The sequence below is a fragment of the Taudactylus pleione genome, unplaced genomic scaffold (assembly GCF_031769625.1).
Source record: "Taudactylus pleione unplaced genomic scaffold, aTauple2 ptg000579l, whole genome shotgun sequence".
Classification (NCBI taxonomy): Eukaryota; Metazoa; Chordata; class Amphibia; order Anura; family Myobatrachidae; genus Taudactylus; species Taudactylus pleione.
Genome location: NW_028284981.1, coordinates 4,788,852 through 4,808,993, shown reverse-complemented (window position 1 = coordinate 4,808,993; position 20,142 = coordinate 4,788,852). Strand labels below are relative to the sequence as shown.

Genomic DNA, 20,142 nt, shown 5'->3' with positions numbered 1-20,142 from the left:
TAATGGTGCATACACACGGTCAGATTTGTTGTTATATATGAATAATAACGATTTTAAAAATCATTCATATCTGAAAGAAAATCTGACATGTGGGCCTGCAATGATGAACGATGCGCGTTCCCACATGTCATAATGATATCGGACATAGTCTGTGTTTGCTTTCAGATTTTAACAGATTTCATTCAATTTAATACTGTCTGAAATCGTTCAAATCGTTGGTAAAATCGTTCATCTGACAGATCTGACCATGTGTATGCAGCATAATATGATGGAATGAGCCATCACATTATAAAAAAAACAAAAAAACAAAAACAGACTGCTCCGCTCCAATGTGCATGACGAATCACAGAACTGATACCTTTAATTATATAGTCTGGCCAACCTCTTTTAGAGGCATCTTAGAGGACCAGAAGATCATCTGACTTCCTACACATCTTTAGTGCCCTGATAACACCTAGCAAGTGAAAAGATTACTCTTACTTTGAGGAGCCATTATGACTCAATGCCAGGATAACGATGCCCTGAATTAAGTGGAAGTTAGAAATCCCTAAGGCTGAAAACAGAGTTTTAGATACAGGAGAGTAAAGATGGGGAGATCTGGTATGCTGGGTCCACACTTGTGCCAATGTCTACCCGCGCGATATGACAGCCCAACATATTGTACCGCAGGTACACAGCGATGTAAAGAAGGACAAAACATCCATAATTTCTTGCAACAACGTCACATTCGATATTGTCTGGTTGGCCATGCAGCACGGCCGACCAGACGATATCGCATGTGACCGCGGGAGCATTCAGATAGTCCATGCACACTATTGTTCGTTAGATAGAGCCCCCAGTTCCAAACACCCAACGAGCCCAGGAAATGGGCAGAAGGAAAACAGCTTTTGAATGTAAGAAACTTCACATCCAGTGATTCCATTGGTTCAAAAGGAGTTTGTTGCAAAACCTTCAGTACTAAATTAATGTTTAAAAAAACTGAGAGGGAGATGTATGAAGCAATGTAAAGAGTGGACAAGTGAAAGAGTTGTCCATAACAACAGCCAGCTTCTACCTATCATTATATAGAATGTACTTGATAAATGCTAGCTGGAAGCTGACTGGGTGCTATGGCCATCTTCTCCACTATACACTGCTTGATAAATCTCCCCCTTAAGGAAGAATGAAAGGTTGCAAAGTGTGACACACTTGAGACTAAGATGACTGCAACACCTTAGGAGGCCCTAACAATAGCTCAAATTACCCTGTTAAATAAAAAACCCTTAATTTTTATGGTTAAATTGCCACACTATTAAAACAGCTGTACTAATCCCTGATGGAAAAAAAAAAATACAGTCCCTGGGTTAACATATCCTTGGGGAAAGATGCAATGATGGACCAACTAAAGATGGGAAATCATTTAATTTATCTGAATCCCAAGGCACCTACAAGAAACTCCTGCAGACTTCTAGGACGTGGATCAGTAGCTTGGCCTCTGCTGGAGACAACAGACAATGATGGAGTAAAATCGCCCATCCTGAAGACTGTAGTAATAATTGTCCAGTTTTTTGGGGCAAATAGACAGCTCCAAGGGAGGTTGTTGACCTTTAGCCACCAGAAACAAGGAAAATGCATGATTGGAGACAGAAATCTGTTGAGTGTTAAGGTGAACATGACACTTGTCCCATTTCAGGAGAAGTTCTATCGGGTATGTCCTTGAAGGAGACTCTGCAAACTGCCTCAGAAGTCAAGACAATCTTCTCCAGGACCTTCTTACAGAACAAGACAGGTGTCCATCTGTGAGCCAATAAGACACCCTACCAGTCAGTCTGTCTTGTCTCTTGGAAGAAACACAGGGCCTGATTCATCAGGGCCCTCCTCGCTCTGAATCAGGGCCCTCCTCCATGAAAATGGAGCGTCCTCCTGGACGCTCGCATAGCTGTGGGTGACCACCCACAGCTTATGCGAGCATCCATGATGGCCGCGATGGTCAAGACCATCGCGACCATCGGGCTTGCGACGGAGACCCTGCGGTAGGGTCTCACTGCCGCAAGCCCAGGAGTGATTTTGGCTCTATCAGAGCCAAAATCACTCCCACTGACATCACTAGTGATGTCAGTGGGGCCGGCTTCAGACGGTAGGCGTTCCCATGTGAACGCCTCCGTCTGGCAGCCACGCCCCCGGCACGCCCACTTTGGTGCGAGACCCGGAGCGACGGAGAGCCCTTCGCTATCCAGGTCTCACGCATGCGCACGACGGAGCTCCCTCCGTCGTGCGCATGCGCAGTGGGGCAACATCGACCTGCTTGCGAGCGTCCTGCGCTCGCGAACGGGTCTGAATGACCCCCACAGTCTGCTACTGGTTCCCAACAACAGACCCAGAAAGTTCAGCCTTGGATAGGAACCAGGTTGGAGTTCTGATAATTGATTATCTAACAGTGGGACTCCAATACATGTGCCATTTCCTAATGCGTCTAAAGCAGAGTAAGGGATGATCACTATCCCCCCCTGAACTTCAGAAGAATGGCCATGACCGCCAAATTCTTTGTGGATACCTGAGTGGTTGTCACCAGACCAAAAAGAACAGTGCTGGAAATGATGATCAAACCGCAAATCTGCTGAGACATTGGCAGGTCTCCCAGATTTGGACCAAAGGGTACAGTTTTGTTTTTGAAAAATAAATAGTTGAAAAGTACCCATCCCCTTCTGCACCACTGGTGTCACTGGGGTGATTAATTCTGCCATGATAAAGATCTATATTATCACTTGCAGGACCTGGCATTTTGTTGGTCCATCAGAAAGCTAGTAATTAAGAAACTGCTTGATGGTTATCTGAGGAAGTCTAGGCTATAAACTGATCCACTATGCCTCTCACCCAGGAATATGAAGTGAAAATGAACAACTGATCCCAGTAGAGAAGCAAATGGGATTTCACCACAACCACTGCTGTGATAGGAGCCAGAAACGGTTTTGTCAGACTGATGTCACCAGAATCACCTGAACAACTATTTGTATCTTCTCAAGAATACATTGAAGCATTTCTATTAGTTGAAACAGGTGTTGAAAAACAAACCACTGGGAAGATACTAGATGGTATTTTGGTAGATGATCCACCTTTTACTAAGCTAAAGTAGAGCCTGAAATTGAGAATTAGAAGTCTGGACTACAACTCTGAGAAGAAATTGGTGACCTTAGATGGTATGCATCCTTGAAGTTGGTGACTAACCTCAGAGATTTCACCTTTAACCTATCAACCTGAAGCTGGGTGTTTGAAGGTTTAAAATGGGCTGGAAAGATCAGTCTGACATTTGGACCAAGAAAAGATTTCTGCTCTACCAGGACTGGAATGTCTGTCCATCCCTAAGGTTAACAAAAACAGAATGGCCTCACTCAAGAGTCCGTGCTTTTGTTTTGTCCTTGGGAAAGCCAGTGGTGAAAACCCCTCTGGATAGGAACTTCAGGGGTCTATGATGTAGACTAAATCCAAATTACATTAACTCTCACCCATACCAGTAATATCTGAAGAGAAGATGCTCTTGGGTGGACAGATTGTCCATCATGCTGATTGTTTTATGGTTCACAATGGGATAAAAACGATGTGTCTGGCTTTTGCACAAAGAAGAGATTTGAATATAATCACTGTAGTTGATGCCAGAATAGATCCCAGAGAGCTAGAAGATTTGTTTTATCTCCAGTATGAGCAGAGTGGATTAAACGTGGTTGTAGATCAGTAATTTACCCCCCAATCTAGCCCAGGCTTCTGAAGAGGAAATTAACTGCTGATCCCGGAAGCCAAGAAGACTGGCTCCCATCACTGTTGCTTGAGTTGGTAGCTAGCTCATAAAATGAAATGATCTCTTAGCTGGCCAAGCCGGTTTCTCTTTCAGTTGGCCTCCATGGGGAGTAAAGGATTTTTCTCTCAACAATGGAACTACTTTTCAACTTACAGAAAGGACCATAGGACATTAGGGTATTAATGGGCAAAAAGGAACTTTTTCACCTCGTCACTTGCCTAATCCAGTTCCAGCCCAAACAATAATGGGACTATATTCCTCATATACTACTTCCACTTCCCAGACCTTCAGCCAGAGTGTATGGTGGACAGAGACCAGAGAAATTAAAATATTAGCCCCAGTGAGACCAGGATCCAGAGCTGCATCCCCAGATATCTTGACACCTCACAAATGTGCTCAACCAAGTTCAGCATTCTGTCCCAACAGCTAATCCTACCACCTACCATCTCTAAAAGTTTCCGCAAGTGGGATCGGAACAGTAAAGGTTCTAGACAATTATGGAGGAATCCACCTTGGAAAGGGACTGACATTTTTCATTATCCTCGCTGGAACTAGGTACCGAAATCTTTACTCAGGTTTGGTCTACACCAATGGTTCTCAACCCTGAAGTTTTCCCATCCATGACAGCATAGAGCAGCGCTTTAAAGTCTACCAATTCCTTTACAGATTTTATTAGTTTCTGTAATGAAAAGATCCTGTCTTCTGGGAGTAACACTCTGTGCTGTCAAACAGCAGCCCTAGAAAAGTAATTAGATTGTCTGGAATTAGTCTGGATTTCTGGCAGTTGATAAACAGCCTGCGGGACTCTAAGGTCTGTGCCACAGCCTGCATATGGGTCTGGAGTATAGTCAAGGATGCCTGCCATAATTAGATGGTTGCCCAAGTAAGAGATTATTATACCCTGGACACTATTACCAAGCCAAGAAGTACCCGGAATGAATAATGATGTGAATGAATTGTGCATGTTGGAAGCAGTGGTGACATTCCCAGATTGGAACTCAATGTTCTTGATGCCCATAAGCAATTTATGACGGAGCACAAGGAGACTCCATCATTAACCCATCCACCCGAAAATAGGGATTTCTGTATCAGAATGGCCTGCAAAGTTCCACCTGGTATGTGCACAAGGAAAATATTCAAACATAATTCTAACCTCTTCTGCTCCTCTGTGACTGGAATGAAAATCCCTAAAAATGTTAAAAGATTGAACGGTCTTTAGCAAATCATGTCTCTTTGTCTTCTGGAAGATCTATGGTGAAAAAAATAAATCTAAGACGGCTTCAGCAGATCTGGTATGTATCCTTGATCTATTATTCCCCTCACATTGGTATCTGAAGTGGAATTGAACCACCTGAAGAGAAGATGAAGAATGCCAATAGCTTATTTGAATGTTTGGTGGCTGTTCTTTAATGTGACTAAGCCAGTCTTCAATTTTGCTTTCCTCCTTGAGAATTGTACCCTAGAATAAATGCTTCTTGGTCAGGTTGAAGGTCTAAAGTAACAGAAACAAAAAAAAAAAGACACCTCAATTTAAGAGCATTAACAGGGAAGATAAAAAGTCTTTCCTCCTGTGGTCTGACTGACAAATATATTCAGCTCAGGACCAATAAGGATATCACCTGCAAAAAATAAATAAATACCAAGTTATTTTGGACTCTGGGTCAGCCTACCATGCCTTGAGTCAGAGTTTTTCGGATTCCAACTGAGGGCGGAATTTTGGATGAAACAAGGCCATAATCTAAGGTGCATCACCTAATAAGTCCAATGCTTCCCGGATATGATCAACTGAGGTCAATAATTCTGATCTTGGTCTGCCAGAGCTCAGACAAAAACGTTCTGCGTGTAAGCTTCTAAGATAGTCATATGCAGCCATTTAGCCAATGTTTGTTTGTTGGCTGGCCATCCCTTCTTGTGAAATCCATAGAGCACAAATAAGGAGTCTGATTTCCGAAGGGAACTGGTATGGTCCACATAAATCCTGAGTGCGCGGACCATATCCAAGGAGGCCTCCCCTCCTGAGAGGTCTTGTGATAGAAAGGCCGGTACTATAATCTCCTGATTAATATGGAAACTAGAAACAACTTTAGGAAGGAACTCAGGGCTAGTGTGAAGCACATCCCTGTCCTGGTGAAATATCAGGGAGAACGACAGGAGAGCGCTCCAAATTCTGACACCCTCCTGGCAGATGCAATAGCCAGAAGAAAAAGAGTCTTAACTGATAACCACTTAAGTTCCACCGAACCTAGTGGTTCAACTGGAGGACCCTGGAGGGCCCGAAGAACTACTGCCAAATCCCAAGGAGCCACTGGGGAGACAAAGGGAGTTTGAATCCGGAGGACACCCTGAGGGAAGGTGTGGATATCTGGGAGCAGAGCAATTCTATGTTGGAACCACACTGACAGTGCAGAGACATGCACTATCAATGAGGCCAGGCGTAGGCCAAGGTCCAATCCAGCTTGAAGGAATTCCAGGACTCTGGAAATCCGAAACACCCGAGGGTTGTAATCTCTAGTACGACACCACCGGAAATATATATGCAACACTCTGTGGTAGATCCTGGCAGAAGTAGGCTTACGCGCTCTAAGCATTGTGTTGATGACTGAGCTAGAGAATCCTTTGGACCTTAGGAGGGATGTCTCAAGAGCCACGCCGTCATATAGACGATCCAGGTCTGGGTAAAGGCAAGGACCCGAAGACAACAGGTGTGGATGTTGAGGCAGCAGGAACGGAGTGTCGATGGAGAGACTCCTGAAGATCTGAGTACCAATGACGTCTGGGCCAAGTTGGAGCCACCAGGACAGTGCCTCAGTCTTGCTTGAACTTCCGAAGAACCCGAGGAAGCAGGGAGACTGGAGGAAATAGGTACGCAAACCGGAAAGTCCATTTCACTGACAGAACGTCCACCAAGCTTGCTTCGGCATCTCGTGTTCTGGACCGTACACTGGTAACTTGTGATTGTGTCATGAGACCATGAGGTCCACCTCTGGGAGACCCCATTTGTCCACTAGGAGTTGAAACATCTCTTGGTGAAGAGACCATTCCCCTGGATGCACGTCGTGACGGCTGAGGAAGTCAGCTTCCCAATTGAGAACTCCCACAATGAACACTGCCAAAATGGCCGGGAGATGAGATTCTGCCCATGTCAGAATGCGTGACACTTCTGTCATTGATTCCTGACTTAGAGTGCCTCCTTGATGGTTGATGTAAGCCACTGTGGTGGCATTGTCAGACTGAACCTGCACGGGTTTTCTGTGAATAAGCTTTGCCATCATGAGGGCCCTGTACACAGCCCGAAGTTCCAATATGTTGATAGGCAGGGATGCCTCGACCGTTGTCCACCGGCCCTGAAAGGAGTGTGGACCGGTCACTGCGTCCCAGCCCCGGAGAGTGGCGTCCGTTGTTAGGAGTGTCCAGTCCGGGATCCAAAAGGGGTGACCCTTGGTTAGATGAGACGTCAGTAACCACCAGGTCAGAGACAGGCGCACCTCTGGAGAGAGCACCATCGTCTGAGCCTTGATCCGATGGGGTAATCCGGTCCACCTGGAGAAACTGAGCATATTCCACCATGTCGAAGATGGACACCATGGTTCCCGAGACCTTCATCGCCAAGTGGACTGACAACCGGCGACTGCGGAGGCATCTGCACACTCGTTGCAGTAGCGTGGAGAGCTTTTCTGGAGTCAGAAAGATTCTCTGCTGGTGAGAATCCAGAAGTGCCCACAAATGAACCAACATCTGTGAGGGAATTGGGGAGGACTTTTTCCAATTGATTAACCACCAGTGCGCCTGTAGAAATGCCATTGTCAGTTGCAAGTGGTGGGAAAGCACTTCTGGAAAACTGGCATACAAGAGGAGGTCGTCCAGATATGGTGGTTGCCGGATACCCAGACTCTGCAGATGGGCCGCCATGACAGCCATAATTTGGGTAAATACCCTTGGAGCCGTGGATAGGCCAAAGGAAAGCGCCCGAAACTGGATGTGTTGCTGCAGTATAGCAAACCGTAGATAATGCTAGTGAGAAGGCGTTATGGGAACATGTAGGTATGCGTCCTGAATGTCCAGCGAGACCATACAATCCCCAGGTCCCATAGCCAGTATGATGGAGCGTAAGGTTTCCATCCTGAACCTGGGCACCCTGAGGAATTTGTTCAGAGATTTGATGTTGAGGATAGCCTGATGAGACCCATTCGGTTTCTGAACCAGAAAGAGAGTAGAATAATAACCAGTCCTTCATTGAGATAGTTGAACTGGTACAATTACCCCTGCTTGCAGCAAGGACCATATGGCTTTCTGGATCTGCAAGGCCTTGTTCATATCTGAAGGAGGACCTGTGCAGAAAAACTAGTCGGGAAGTCTTCGAAGAAATGCGAGGGTGTACCCCTGAGAGACCACTTCTCTTACCCAAGCGTCCTTGGTGGTTTGACACCAGCACTGGGTGACCTGAAAAAGTCGGCCTCCCACTCTGGGGTCCCCCAGAGGGAGGCCCGCCCTGTCAGGCTGAGGGTTTATCCTCTGGTTTGGAGGCAGTACGTCTTGCGCTCCAGGCCTGCTTCTTAGGCTTGGCGGCCTTCTTGGCAGTGGACTGTCTAGGAATGGACTGCCTTTGAATTTTCCTTGGGGATGAAAGTACCTAAAAGATTTTGAAGGAGCAGATGCAGAAACACAGACTGATTTTGCCAACAATCTTGTCCAGGTCTGAACCAAACAAAATCTCCCCATTATAGGGTAAGACCTCTAAGCCTTTCTTAGAATCGGCAGCCACGCTCTAAGAGCACAGTCACAGGGAACGGCGAGCAGACACGGCCGCGGCCCTGGAGGTCAGTAGACTAGCATCCAGAGTGGCCTCACCGATATATGCAGCCGCATCCTAGATGTGGCCAGCCAGTGACCCCTGATTCTCTGGAGCTTCCGAGGGGAAAGAGTTCTCAAGTGCATTGGCCCAACTCTCTATAGCCTTAGATATCCAGGAGATAGCCATGGACGGGTGGGCAACAGCTCCTGAAAAAGTATATTGATTTCAGGCAAGTTTCCACTTTCCTATCTGTAGGATCTTTTAAGGAGGAAATTGAAGTCATAGGTAACGTTGCACTTCTAATCAATCATGTAATGTGGGAAACCAATGCAGGGGGTGATTCCCACTTTTTCCAATGAGCCTCAGGAAATGTGTAACATGAGGTCAAACGTTTTTGAGGTTGATACCTCTTACCAGGCGATTGCCAGGCAGCAGCCATGTGATCCACTAGTTAATCTGACAGAGGGAATACTGCCGAAGTCACCTTTATCTGTTTAAACAGAAGGTGTTTGGATTTAGGGGCTTACTAGTCATCCTCTATAACCAAAACGGATCTGACCGCACGCACCAAGGCAGGAATATTAATCCTTGACTTAGTCTCCGCCTCTTGCAAAAGGGAGTCTGGGTTAGAGGCGTCAGCCACTTCTCAGTCATCAGACGTCATCTCAGACTCCGATAGCTGTGTGGATTGAGATGACAACACAGGACGCTTAGCTGGCCGTACAGGTTTCCCACTCTGCAACATGGTCTGAATGGCCGTAGAGGAAGCTGCCAGACTCTGCACTGAAGTAGAGAAAACATCCACCCATGGTGGAGGTATACCCTGTGGTAATACCGGTGTGGGAATGACAGCCTGCTGTGACACAGGAGGGGACTGCATAATTAGCGCTAGTCCCTGCGAGGGAATGACAGGCTGCTGTGGTAACCCCATAGGAGGAAAAGCAGCCAGGACCGCTAGACTGCCCGCATCTGAGAAAAGACCGCCCACAGGGGGCTCCTGTACCGATGTCAGAGGGTTTAAGGTACCTGATGGATTATAACAATAACCCATCCCGAACCAAATCCTCCTTATTGAAACCTGCAGTACATAATGGGTGCAGAAATGTGATCATTACCCTTGTCGGACAATTCTGCAGAGTAAGATAACACACAATGCGGCACTGGGTACAATGCAACCACAAGTATGTACTAATATAGCCGGGAAGCAATACACTGATCCTGTCTTATGCTTGGGTAAGCTGCAGGGACCTGGTGCCTAAATATGACACAGCGCAGCACACAACAGTATGTTACAGACCTCACAAATATATAATACATGAATGTATGAACCACCCTAACACCCACCTGTATTAGGGCATGAAATAGGGAATGGGTATAGCCATATTCTAACAGATGGAAAAAAGATACACAGACAGGCAGCGCAATGCAGGAATTACTGCAAACTGGCACTACACAGTCTTAGTGTCTGGTAGGAAATAGTGCTATATATGCTGACCCTCGGGAAAGGTATGCAGGGGGACCGGACCACGATCTGTCCTGATAGAGCTGCGACTGCACCATGAAGTAAATGGCCGTCAGAGACCGCAGAGGGGGCGTGGCCGAGGAGGAGTACAGCTCAGGAAAGCCAGAACTCAGAGGAAAGGCGCCCTGAGCTGAGGAGAGGAGCTGCTAAAACGGGGAAGCTGTCTCCCCTGGCTGGTTGTTAACCCCTGAGACGCTGGTTCCCGAATCTAATGTCCCTGGTGGTCCAGTGGATCACGGTGGCTAGAGCCTGCGTCCACACCCAGTAACCCAGGTATAGACTGCCTTAGCGGGCGGGTCACCGCGAGCAGTAACCCGCCTTACCTGTCCCTTTGTGTTCGGATGCAGTCTAGGTCCTCCACAGGGGCCTTGGCTAGCACTGACCCCTGGAATGTCCGCCAAGATCCTCAGATCAGTACTGGCGTCGTGGCTCCGGAGGGGTGACGGAGCGGCAGCGCAGACGTCCCATGGACAGTCTGCTTCTGTGCACTGTAGTAGAAGTCAAACTAAATAAATCATAAAAATAACAAACTTAAGGGCTACTTGCTGCCCCTGTGTAATGGTGACCCGACTCTGGCTGGGCACCAACGAAACTGAGGTGCCTCTGGCTCGGGGGCGGGGTATAGGGAGAGTGGACCAATGCATCCTTGGAGCTGAAAGCTTTTAACGGCGTGGTGCCCGGATTCAGTTCCATCACCTACACCCCAAAGTCTCCCTGTAGAGCCTATGGACGCTGAAGAAGAAAAAATACTTTTTAACCATCAGCTTTTGTGCCAAAAGTTGGTGACTTATTTATGTGCCAGTTTGGGGTGAATTGCACTGTTCACATTCGAAAATGAATATATTTTGGTTCTTGTACATGTCACTTTTTATGCCAATTGCTGCCAAGCCCCATAGTGTTACAATTAGGTTGAGTGGCACTAAGCTCCGCCCCCTTTATGCCATTGCCTCAAATCTATTCACTTATCTAATAGGTATCACAGGGAGATTTTTGTGCTGCTATAAATAATGGGGATACGGTCAATATCCCAGCGTGTAGGGTGCCGGCGCTTCGAAACCCAGTGCCGGAATCCCGACACCTGTCAGAATCTCTGCGCCGGCATGCCGAAGGTAAGTAGTGGGGGTTAGGGGGGAGAGTCAGGTTTAGGGTGCAGGAAAAAAAAAAAAAAAAAGGAAAAAAATTTAGGTACAGGCATCGGGTAGGGAGGGTTAGGACGCCGACCTACAGGTGTCGGTATCTAACCCCGTCGGAATGTCGGTGTTATACTCTGACATAAAAGGGACTAGGGAGGGTGGTAACAAACCAATTAGATGCTGCCTTTTACAGCACTGCTGGACAAAAGTTGCCAAAGCTGTGAGTGGTATTCAACAACCAAAATTTACCTTCTGTTTGTTTTTCTGTATTATCAGAGATTTCATGTACATCATTTTCATCATCGTCGTCTTCTTCGTTCTCCTCCCCTTCCTCATCATCATCGTCAACAATGACCACACAATCATCCATGTTGTCTGTGTCGCTGTAAAACACACTAGAGCTGTGAGTTCCAGAACAGGACAACATTTGTGCAAACAAGTTACCAAGATGATATCACTAACCTGTCTTCGACTCCTGGTTCATCGCTATCGCCCTCTCCAATGAGGTAATATTGCAAGGGATTTGGCCATAGATCCTCTTTGATGATCTGCAGAAAATACATGTAGCTGCTACAAACCCAATCGATACATGATAACTATGTGCCAGATGGAGATCTTCAAACATACATGAAAATGAGCACCATTACATTAAAGGAAAACTATCACTTTGGAGCTTGCCCCCACAATTATCAGAATGGAATGGGCTGAACAAAATGCATATCCCTGAATGTTTACTACTGACAGGGAACATCTTTTCTGGCCAGTTTCTGGTGAGGTCTGTAACTCAGTGACAGTTATTGTTGCGGGATAAGACCTCCAGCATACTGCTAACTGATGGCCAAAAAAAAGCACAGTATTAAACTGATAACAAACATGATATCTGTCCTTTAAGCTAGGTACATACTAGAAGACTTGCAAATGATGCAATGTCGTCAAAGATTCCTCTGAACTCCCGGACAAACGATCTAGTGCATACACACTGGGCAATCTAGCAAACGACCCAACAAAATATCTTGCATCGTTTGGTGGTTAGTTTGTTAACTATATAATGTAACCATATCGCCTGGTTGTTCAGTATTGCGTACACACATTGCACGATCTGCGACGAATCGTTAACGAGATTGACAAATTTTCCTGCATGAGCAAAAGATCTGAAGATGCAACGAACGACGCCGCGGGAGCGTGCATACACAATGGACAATTTGTCGTTCCGATGCGTCAGAATCGACCAAATCATTAAAAATATTGTTTAGTGTGTAGGGGCCTTTAAACACTCACTTCTAGTCGCAGATACTGAAAGTATGAGGAATTCCTTACCGTTGCTATACGGTCAGCAGCAGGGAAACTGTGATCCGAGAACCAGCTGAAAAAACTGGGCGCAGAGCTGCTGTTCTTCTCACTTGATGGATTGAGCCCACGCCACCATCGGATGGGAGTGGAATGAGAGGTGAGGCGCCCTGAAGAAAAATATAAAATTCTGTAAATTTTCCACATGTTTTACAGGACCCGGATACCACTACTGTTGTGGTCCTTCCATTGTATACGCTCAGCTTGCAGCTTACACTGGTCTTAAGGGGACAGTCCCTGACGCATGTAGCCCGGTCATCACTACCGCAATCTTAAAAGTGATACTGACTCCAACAAGAGCAGCACATTCATCTGCTTAAAAAAAAAAAAAAATTGTGCTGCTGTAAATATTCTGATGGTCTACAGAAACTTTTAAATCTAACATAGGAACTTAACATTGGTTTGGACAGAAATTTGTAGTATAAACCCCATCAAATTAACTTCTATATAACTGGACATTTTAAACAGGTTAGTTGTGAGAGCCTAGCAAGTACAAAACGTACTGCTGCTATGCCATAATATGTACCTCGTAAGAACCGACCTAAAAACTGTTCTTGTGGTGTTTAAAAAAGGTAAACTGATGCCGTTTTAGAGAAAGCTATAGTCTAAACTGAAACCAAAAATATGAGATATGGTAAGAACTTACCCTTGTTATCTCTATTTCTACGAAGTCCATAGGGTTCCACAGGATACCTTGAGGTATAGGTGAGGACGTCAGGCACGGACACCACAGAGTTAAATTTTCAGCCTCCCAGGATGCACCAGGGTCCCTCTCCTATACCCCACCCCCAAGCCAAGGCAATTCAGTTTCGTAACAAGCCATAGGCCGGAGGAGGAGAACAAAGAGAGAAGAAAGTCTGGAACACACAATAATCACATTCTCACCAGAAGGAGACGGAGAAACCGGTGACCAGATCAAAGCCCATCTGCAGTACAGGTGCGGCAGGGCGTGAGTCCTGTGGAACCCTATGAACTTCGTAGAAATAGAGATAACAAGGGTAAGTTCTTACCATATCTCATATTTTCTACTTCAGGGTCCATAGGGTATCCACAGGATACCTTGGGGATGTCCCAAAGCAGTATCCTTTAAGGGTGGGGATGCTCCTGTGCTGTAAGGAGAATCCGCCGCGCGAAGGAAGCATCCTGAGAGGCGAAGGTATCAAAAGCATAATACCTTACAAAAATATGGACAGATGACCACGTGGCTGCCAATCACCGCTGAGGCGCCACGTCGAGCTGCCCACGAAGGACCCACAGACATAGTGTAAGAGCTTTAATAGAGGATGGAACAGGAAGACTTGTGAATCCATCCTGCCAAAGTTAGCGTAGTGGCAGGCCAACCCTTTTTATGGAAACCAGAAAGGACAAAACAGAGTCTGATTTCCTAAATGGACTGGTACGGTCAACTTAAATTCATAGAGCCCGTACCACATCCAAGGAGGCCTCACCAGCAGACAGGACTGGGGAAGTAAAGGCCGGTACTATAATTTCCTCATTGATGTGGAAACTAAACACCACCGTAGGTAAAAAACCAGGGCAAGGGCGAAGCACTGCCCTGTTCCTAGGAAAGATGAGAAAAGGGGAGGTCTACATGACAGAGCCCCCCATTCTGCGACCCTACTGGCCAAATCAATGGCCAGAAGGAATACAGTCCTAGTCGTAAGTCATTTGAAATCCACTGAGCCCAGTGGATCAAATGGCGGTCCTCGGAGAGCCCTAAGGACCACAGCCAAATGCCAAGGAGCCACCGGTGGAACAAAGGGATGCTGAATATAACGTACACCTTGCACAAAGGTGCGGACCTCAGGAAGAGTAGCAATCCTACGATGAAACCATACCAACAGGGCAGAAACCTGCACCCTCAGGTAAGCAAGGCGAAGACCGTTATCTAAGCCCACCTGTAGGAAAGCCAACACTCTGGATATCCGGATTACCCGAGGCGCATAACCTCTAGGGCGACACAATTGAAAGAAAGTATGCCATACCTGATGGTAAATTCTTGCAGATAAAAGCTTCCGAGCTCTTAGCATGGACAGAGCCCCTGTTAACTATAGAGCTGGAAAACCCCTAGACGTTAAGAGGGCAGTCTCCACCGCCACACCGTCAAGGACAGACAACCCAGGTCTGGGTATCAGCCAGGATCCTGAGACAACAGGTCCGGGCGTAGAGGCAACAGCTTCGGAGTGTTAACTGAGAGGCTCCGAAGATCCGAGTAATAGTGCCGTTTGGCCCACGCTGGAGCCATCAGCAGGAGCATGCCTTCTTCTTGCCATTACTGGAGGAAGAAGGGATAATGGAGGGACGAGGTACACAGCTTGGAAGGTCCACTGGACCTACATACGTCTACCAGAAGAGTCTCATCTCTGAAAGGCTCCACTTGTTCACCAGAAGACTGAACACCTCCTGATGAAGCGGACATTTCCCTGAATGCACGTCTTGACGGCTAAGAAAGCCTGCTTTCCATCTGAGGATTCCTGAATGAACACTGCCGATGATGGCAGGGATATAGCCTTCCACCCAAGACAGAATTCGGGACACCACTGTCAGTGTCGCCTGACTTCGGAAACCTCCTAGGTGGTTTACATAAGCCATCATGATGGCATTGTCAGACTGTACCTGCACGGTATTTCCGTGGAGGACCTGTCCTGCATGCTGGAGAACCTTGAATACTGCTCAGAGTTCTCAGATGTTTATGGGAAGCGCATAATCTGCTGGTGTCCACCTGCCCTGGAACAAGTGTGGACCCGTCACTGCTTCCCAGCCACGGATACTGGCGTCCGTCGTCAGAAGGACCCTGTCCGCAATCCCAAAGGGGGTGCCCTTTGTTTAGGTGAGCTTTCCGCAGCCACCAGGCCAGAGAGAGACAAACCTCCGGGGAAAGCACTATTGACTTTATCCTATGGGGCAACCCATCCCATCCGGAGAGGATCAATTTTTTCTAGAGGTTTAGAGTGAAACTGGGTACTCTCCACCATGTCGAACAGTGACACCCTGGAACCCAGGAACACATTGCCGAGTGAATAGACACTCGGCGAATCCGCAGGCAACTGCGTACCTTTTCCTGTAATGCAGAGATCTTTTCCTCAATCACAAAGATCCTCAGATGTTGGGATATGGAGCATCCTCTGTAAGGAATCAGAGAAGACCATTTCCAGTTTATCAGTCAGCCGTAACGTAGCAACACAGATATTGTCCACTGCAGATGGCACTGAAGTATCTCTGGATACCCTGGTAACAACAGGTGGTCAACCGGATAGGGTAACAAGCGGACCCCCTGCATCCGCAGGTGGCCTGCCATAACTGCCATGACCCTGGTAAACCGTGAGGCGCGGAGGCCAGGCCAAGGGGCAATGCCAGAAACTGGAAATGCTTATCGACCACTGCAAACCTGAGGAAAACACTGGTGTGCTAAGAAAATAGGGATATTCAGGTAGTCACCCTGAATATATCCAACGACACCACAAAATTCCCAGGCTCCATTGAATGATGGAATGCAGGGTCCCCCTCCTGAACCGAGGAACCCTTAAGAATTTGTTGAAGGATTCGAGGTTGAGGATGTCCTGGTAAGACCCATTGGGTTTCTGTACCAGAAAGAGGATGGAGTAATACCCCGTTCCCCTTTGGGGCAACGGAATAGGTACTATAACTCCTGCCTGTAGCATAGAGTGTAACACCCTCAAAAATTACAGGGCCTTGTCTTGAATTGACAGAAGACCTGTAATGAAAAACCAGCTGGGAGGCCTTTACCGGGATTAGAGGACATACCTTCAAGAAATACTTCTCTTACCCCAGTGTCCGTGGTGGTCGGACACCAGCACTGGGCGAACTGGAGAAGCCGGCCTCCAACTCTGGGGTCCCCCGAGAGGAGGCCCGTCCCGTGAGGCTGAAGACTTATAGTCCAACTTGGGGGTAGGATGTCTTGTACTCCAAGACTGTTCTTATGGCTGAGCAGATTTCCTGGCTACTGACTGTCTTGGAAAGCTGTATTTTAGACTTACCCTGGCCTCACAGGGCCGAAAAGACGAAGCCCCAGACCCCGATGGGACTGTAGCCGATGGCAGACACGCAGAAATAGCTGCTGCCTGCGGGGCCACAATTGTGTCCAGATGAGGGTCAAACAGGACCTGTCCCATAAAAGGCAAAGCATTCCAAATGGAATCTGCGTCCGCTTTCCAAGAGCGCAACCACAGGAAGCGGCGAGCCGCTACTGCTGCCGAGCCGCTACTGCTGCCAAGGAGATTCTGGAAAGGAGCAGGCTATATGTAAGACTGTCTCATTATGAACGTGGCTAAGTCTATGAGAATTTGCCACTATCCACCTGCTCTGCCGGAGAGTCAGTGTGCAGAGATCCAGTTACCTACCCAGCGGTCCATGGCTCTGGCCCCCAGCACACGGCCATAGCCGGCCTGGACGCCCCTCCAGCAAGGGAATAATTGGATTTTAGATATATTTGCACCTTGTAATCTGTAACCTCCTTCAAGGAGGACCTGGAGGGCATGGGCAACGTAGCACTCCTCACTAGGCGTGTAACATGAGAATCTACCCGTAAAGGTAACTCCCATTCGGAAAAGTAATTATCCGCAAAGGGGTATGCAAAAGGTCAACAGTTTTTGAGGCTGGAACCGATCACCCGGATTTTCCACGCCTCCTCTAAATGATCCACCCGACCAGATAGAGGAATTACAGTGGCAACACCCTTACCCTTAAAGAAGGCATATTTGGATTTAGCCACGGGGGATATGTAATAACCAAAGCCGCATGGACTGCCCGTATAAGGCCAGGTATATAGACTTTAGACCCAGACTACGCCTCCTCTGCACTAAGGGGCTCGTATCTGAAAAAGTCAATAATGTTACCGTCATCAGACGTCATGTCCTTATTATCCTTAGCCGTCTGAGACCCGAAAGGCCGTTTAGAAGGCCGAAATGGCGACTCCCCCTGTAAAACGTCCATCAGGTGCTATACCATTTGGACAATAAATTCACCCACAGGCTCCTGCAAGACCTGGGGGGGCGAAAAACAGGATACACTGGGGTACCATCAACTGCCCAGGGACCCCTGCATGTGATGAAACCACCACTCGCTGCAATAAGCCATATGGGGAAACACAGGGAGCGTTGCCCACATCCTGGGAGGCTGAAAATTTAACTCTGTGGTGTCCGTGCCTGACGTCATCACCTATACCCCAAGGTATCCTGTGGATACCCTATGGACCCTGAAGTAGAAACCAATGACTTTAATATAATACATAATAATTAACAGTAAATTACAGAATGACTCAGGAATGGGCAACCAGCTACTGCTAAACATCACAGGAGATGTAGTTCAACCATTGCTGATGAGCCAAAAGGTTGTCCCTGGAATGGGCATCTCACTTGTTATTAATAACAACAAAAAAATATTCATAACTTTTTGTATTCTCCTGATATACTAGGTGCAATATTGATCTGTTTTTTCATAAAAACTGATGTAATTTAGACATGTGAAACTCAAAATGGCACAAATGGCGATCTGACTAGGTAAAGTGTATATTGTATAGAGTGTGGGGGCAATCTAGGCAAAAATGGATATTAGTCATCCTAGCCCCCACCACCACCCATACTCCCACAGAGGAGTAAGAGTCATTATCACTGGCAGCGCACAGCTAGAGTTCAAGATACTTTAAAATTAACATATAATCCCTCTTTATTGACACCCAATAAAAGGATGCGTTTACTTTAAATGTATGTGGGACCTGCCAAAAAACACAGGGGTGCTGGCAATAAACAGAACCGCTTAATGAGTTGGCTTGGGTCTGTCAGCACAGACCCTGGGTGAAGGTAGCAATTGTAGAGGAATCTCAGAGAAAACATGCAATCTTAAAAACAGACCAGTGGGGCAGAAGAGGTTCAATGCAGACCCCCAAGTTGCCGACTCGCGATGTCTACTCTAACTACAAAAACAATACTCACCAGAGGAGCCATATTGAAACTCTTTGATGATCACATCATTCTTGAAGTAGGGGTTGGAGTTGAAGTAGAATTTGATCTTACAACTTGACTTTAAGTGTGTGAAATCCTCCACCTATACAAAAGGAAACAGGGTTGGTATGGAAATGAAACATCTTAAAGCTTAAAAGGGCATCTTTTCCTGTCCCACCTACCTGCAATTTGTTCATGTAACTCAGCGTGTCCTCATCACGGTTATCAATCATAGCAGACAGTTGTGGGTGATTGAGAAACTGAAATTGTGGGAAGTCAAGGAAGACACAGGTAGGGGCAAAGCTTTGAGCAATACAGTATTCCCATGCTTACATAATTCAGTCATCTGAACAAATAAGCGTAAGCCTAACCCTTTCTGGCAACTAAAAGAAAAAAAAATTGGACCTCTATGACACTAGTTATAATAGAACTGTGAAGGTGAAAAGCATTTAATAATATGCAAAATATTAAATAAATAAATGTATAATATATATGTTAAAAAATCCACTATACCTCTTTGTTTATCTTTCTGAATGTTATCTTTTATACTAATGTCATATATGTACAAGTACTTTTTTATGTAACACATAGTACTCCATTTTATTCTTACTAATGGACATTATATGTATGTACAATTTGCTATTTTGAAAAATAAAAAAAAGAAATATAAGTATATCGGCCTAACTGTATAAGAAAATAATACATACTCTTTGCTAACCTGGAGTGAAGATGATTAGCAAATTAAAATAATCGATTTAAAACACAGACAAAATATTAGAATACTAAATATTTATTATTCTGGAGATTTAATGATATAGGAAATGAATAAGCAGCACAATTGCTGCACTATTGATTCAAAAACTTACATTATATTCATTTAAAAACGTTCTTAACATGCGTTTCTTTAAACACATCCTTGGTATTTTATTTTGAATAGTGTATATATATATATATATGGAAAAGTGTAGCCAGTACTTGCACAGTTTAGTAAATTACCATGTGCCAGTGCCCTCCTCAATTACCTCTCCCGAAGGTAGAGGAAATGTAATATACTCAGATTCGTACGGCACTCTTGGCGGCTATTAAATAATCAAATTCTGTTTACAAGCAGGTAACAATCATATGTCATCCTACTGCCACTATCCCCCTTCTTGAACTCTTCCGGTCAACCTTGTCACCCGTGTTTGAAAGGTTCATGGATAGAGCTAACAGAATTACTCTACCATTACCTGTACTGAAGTGTTTGGCGAATCCGGCAGAATATGAGCGTGTATCTAATTGGACCATAACAGCCAATCCGATCAGAGTGCAGCTTACATTGCATTACATTGGTCCATGCACGCAGACACAACTGGAGCTTCACTGGAGGCAATAGTGGAATTGCGGGCCTGATTCACAGTAGTACACAAACCAGATGGTATGCATACAACTCCGATGTTAAAAGTTCTGCGCACGCACAAAATCTGTGGTGAGCATGTGCAGATCTGCTTCTGCAAGTTCGTTCACAGTGCCCAGGCGGCGCAGCCTGATGGACAGGCTGCGGACGTTTGGGGACTGCATCAGGCAGCATCCCAGAAAGTGAGGGCATGTCACCTCCACTTTCTGGGCATGCTGAA

General features: G+C 46.2%; 1 protein-coding gene across 1 annotated transcript in view; it reads right to left on the bottom strand.

Annotated features, from left to right (window-relative positions):
* Positions 1–20,142, bottom strand: part of LOC148481471 (uncharacterized) — a 28,378-nt gene that overhangs the window by 6,571 nt on the left and 1,665 nt on the right. The window contains exons 3-7 of the mRNA XM_088453394.1: positions 18,709–18,786; positions 18,518–18,629; positions 12,537–12,676; positions 11,682–11,767; positions 11,469–11,602 (exon numbers count right to left, since the gene is read on the bottom strand). Of these exons, the coding sequence (XP_088309520.1) occupies positions 11,469–11,602; positions 11,682–11,767; positions 12,537–12,676; positions 18,518–18,629; positions 18,709–18,786 (550 nt within the window). The remainder of the gene's footprint in view (positions 1–11,468; positions 11,603–11,681; positions 11,768–12,536; positions 12,677–18,517; positions 18,630–18,708; positions 18,787–20,142) is intronic.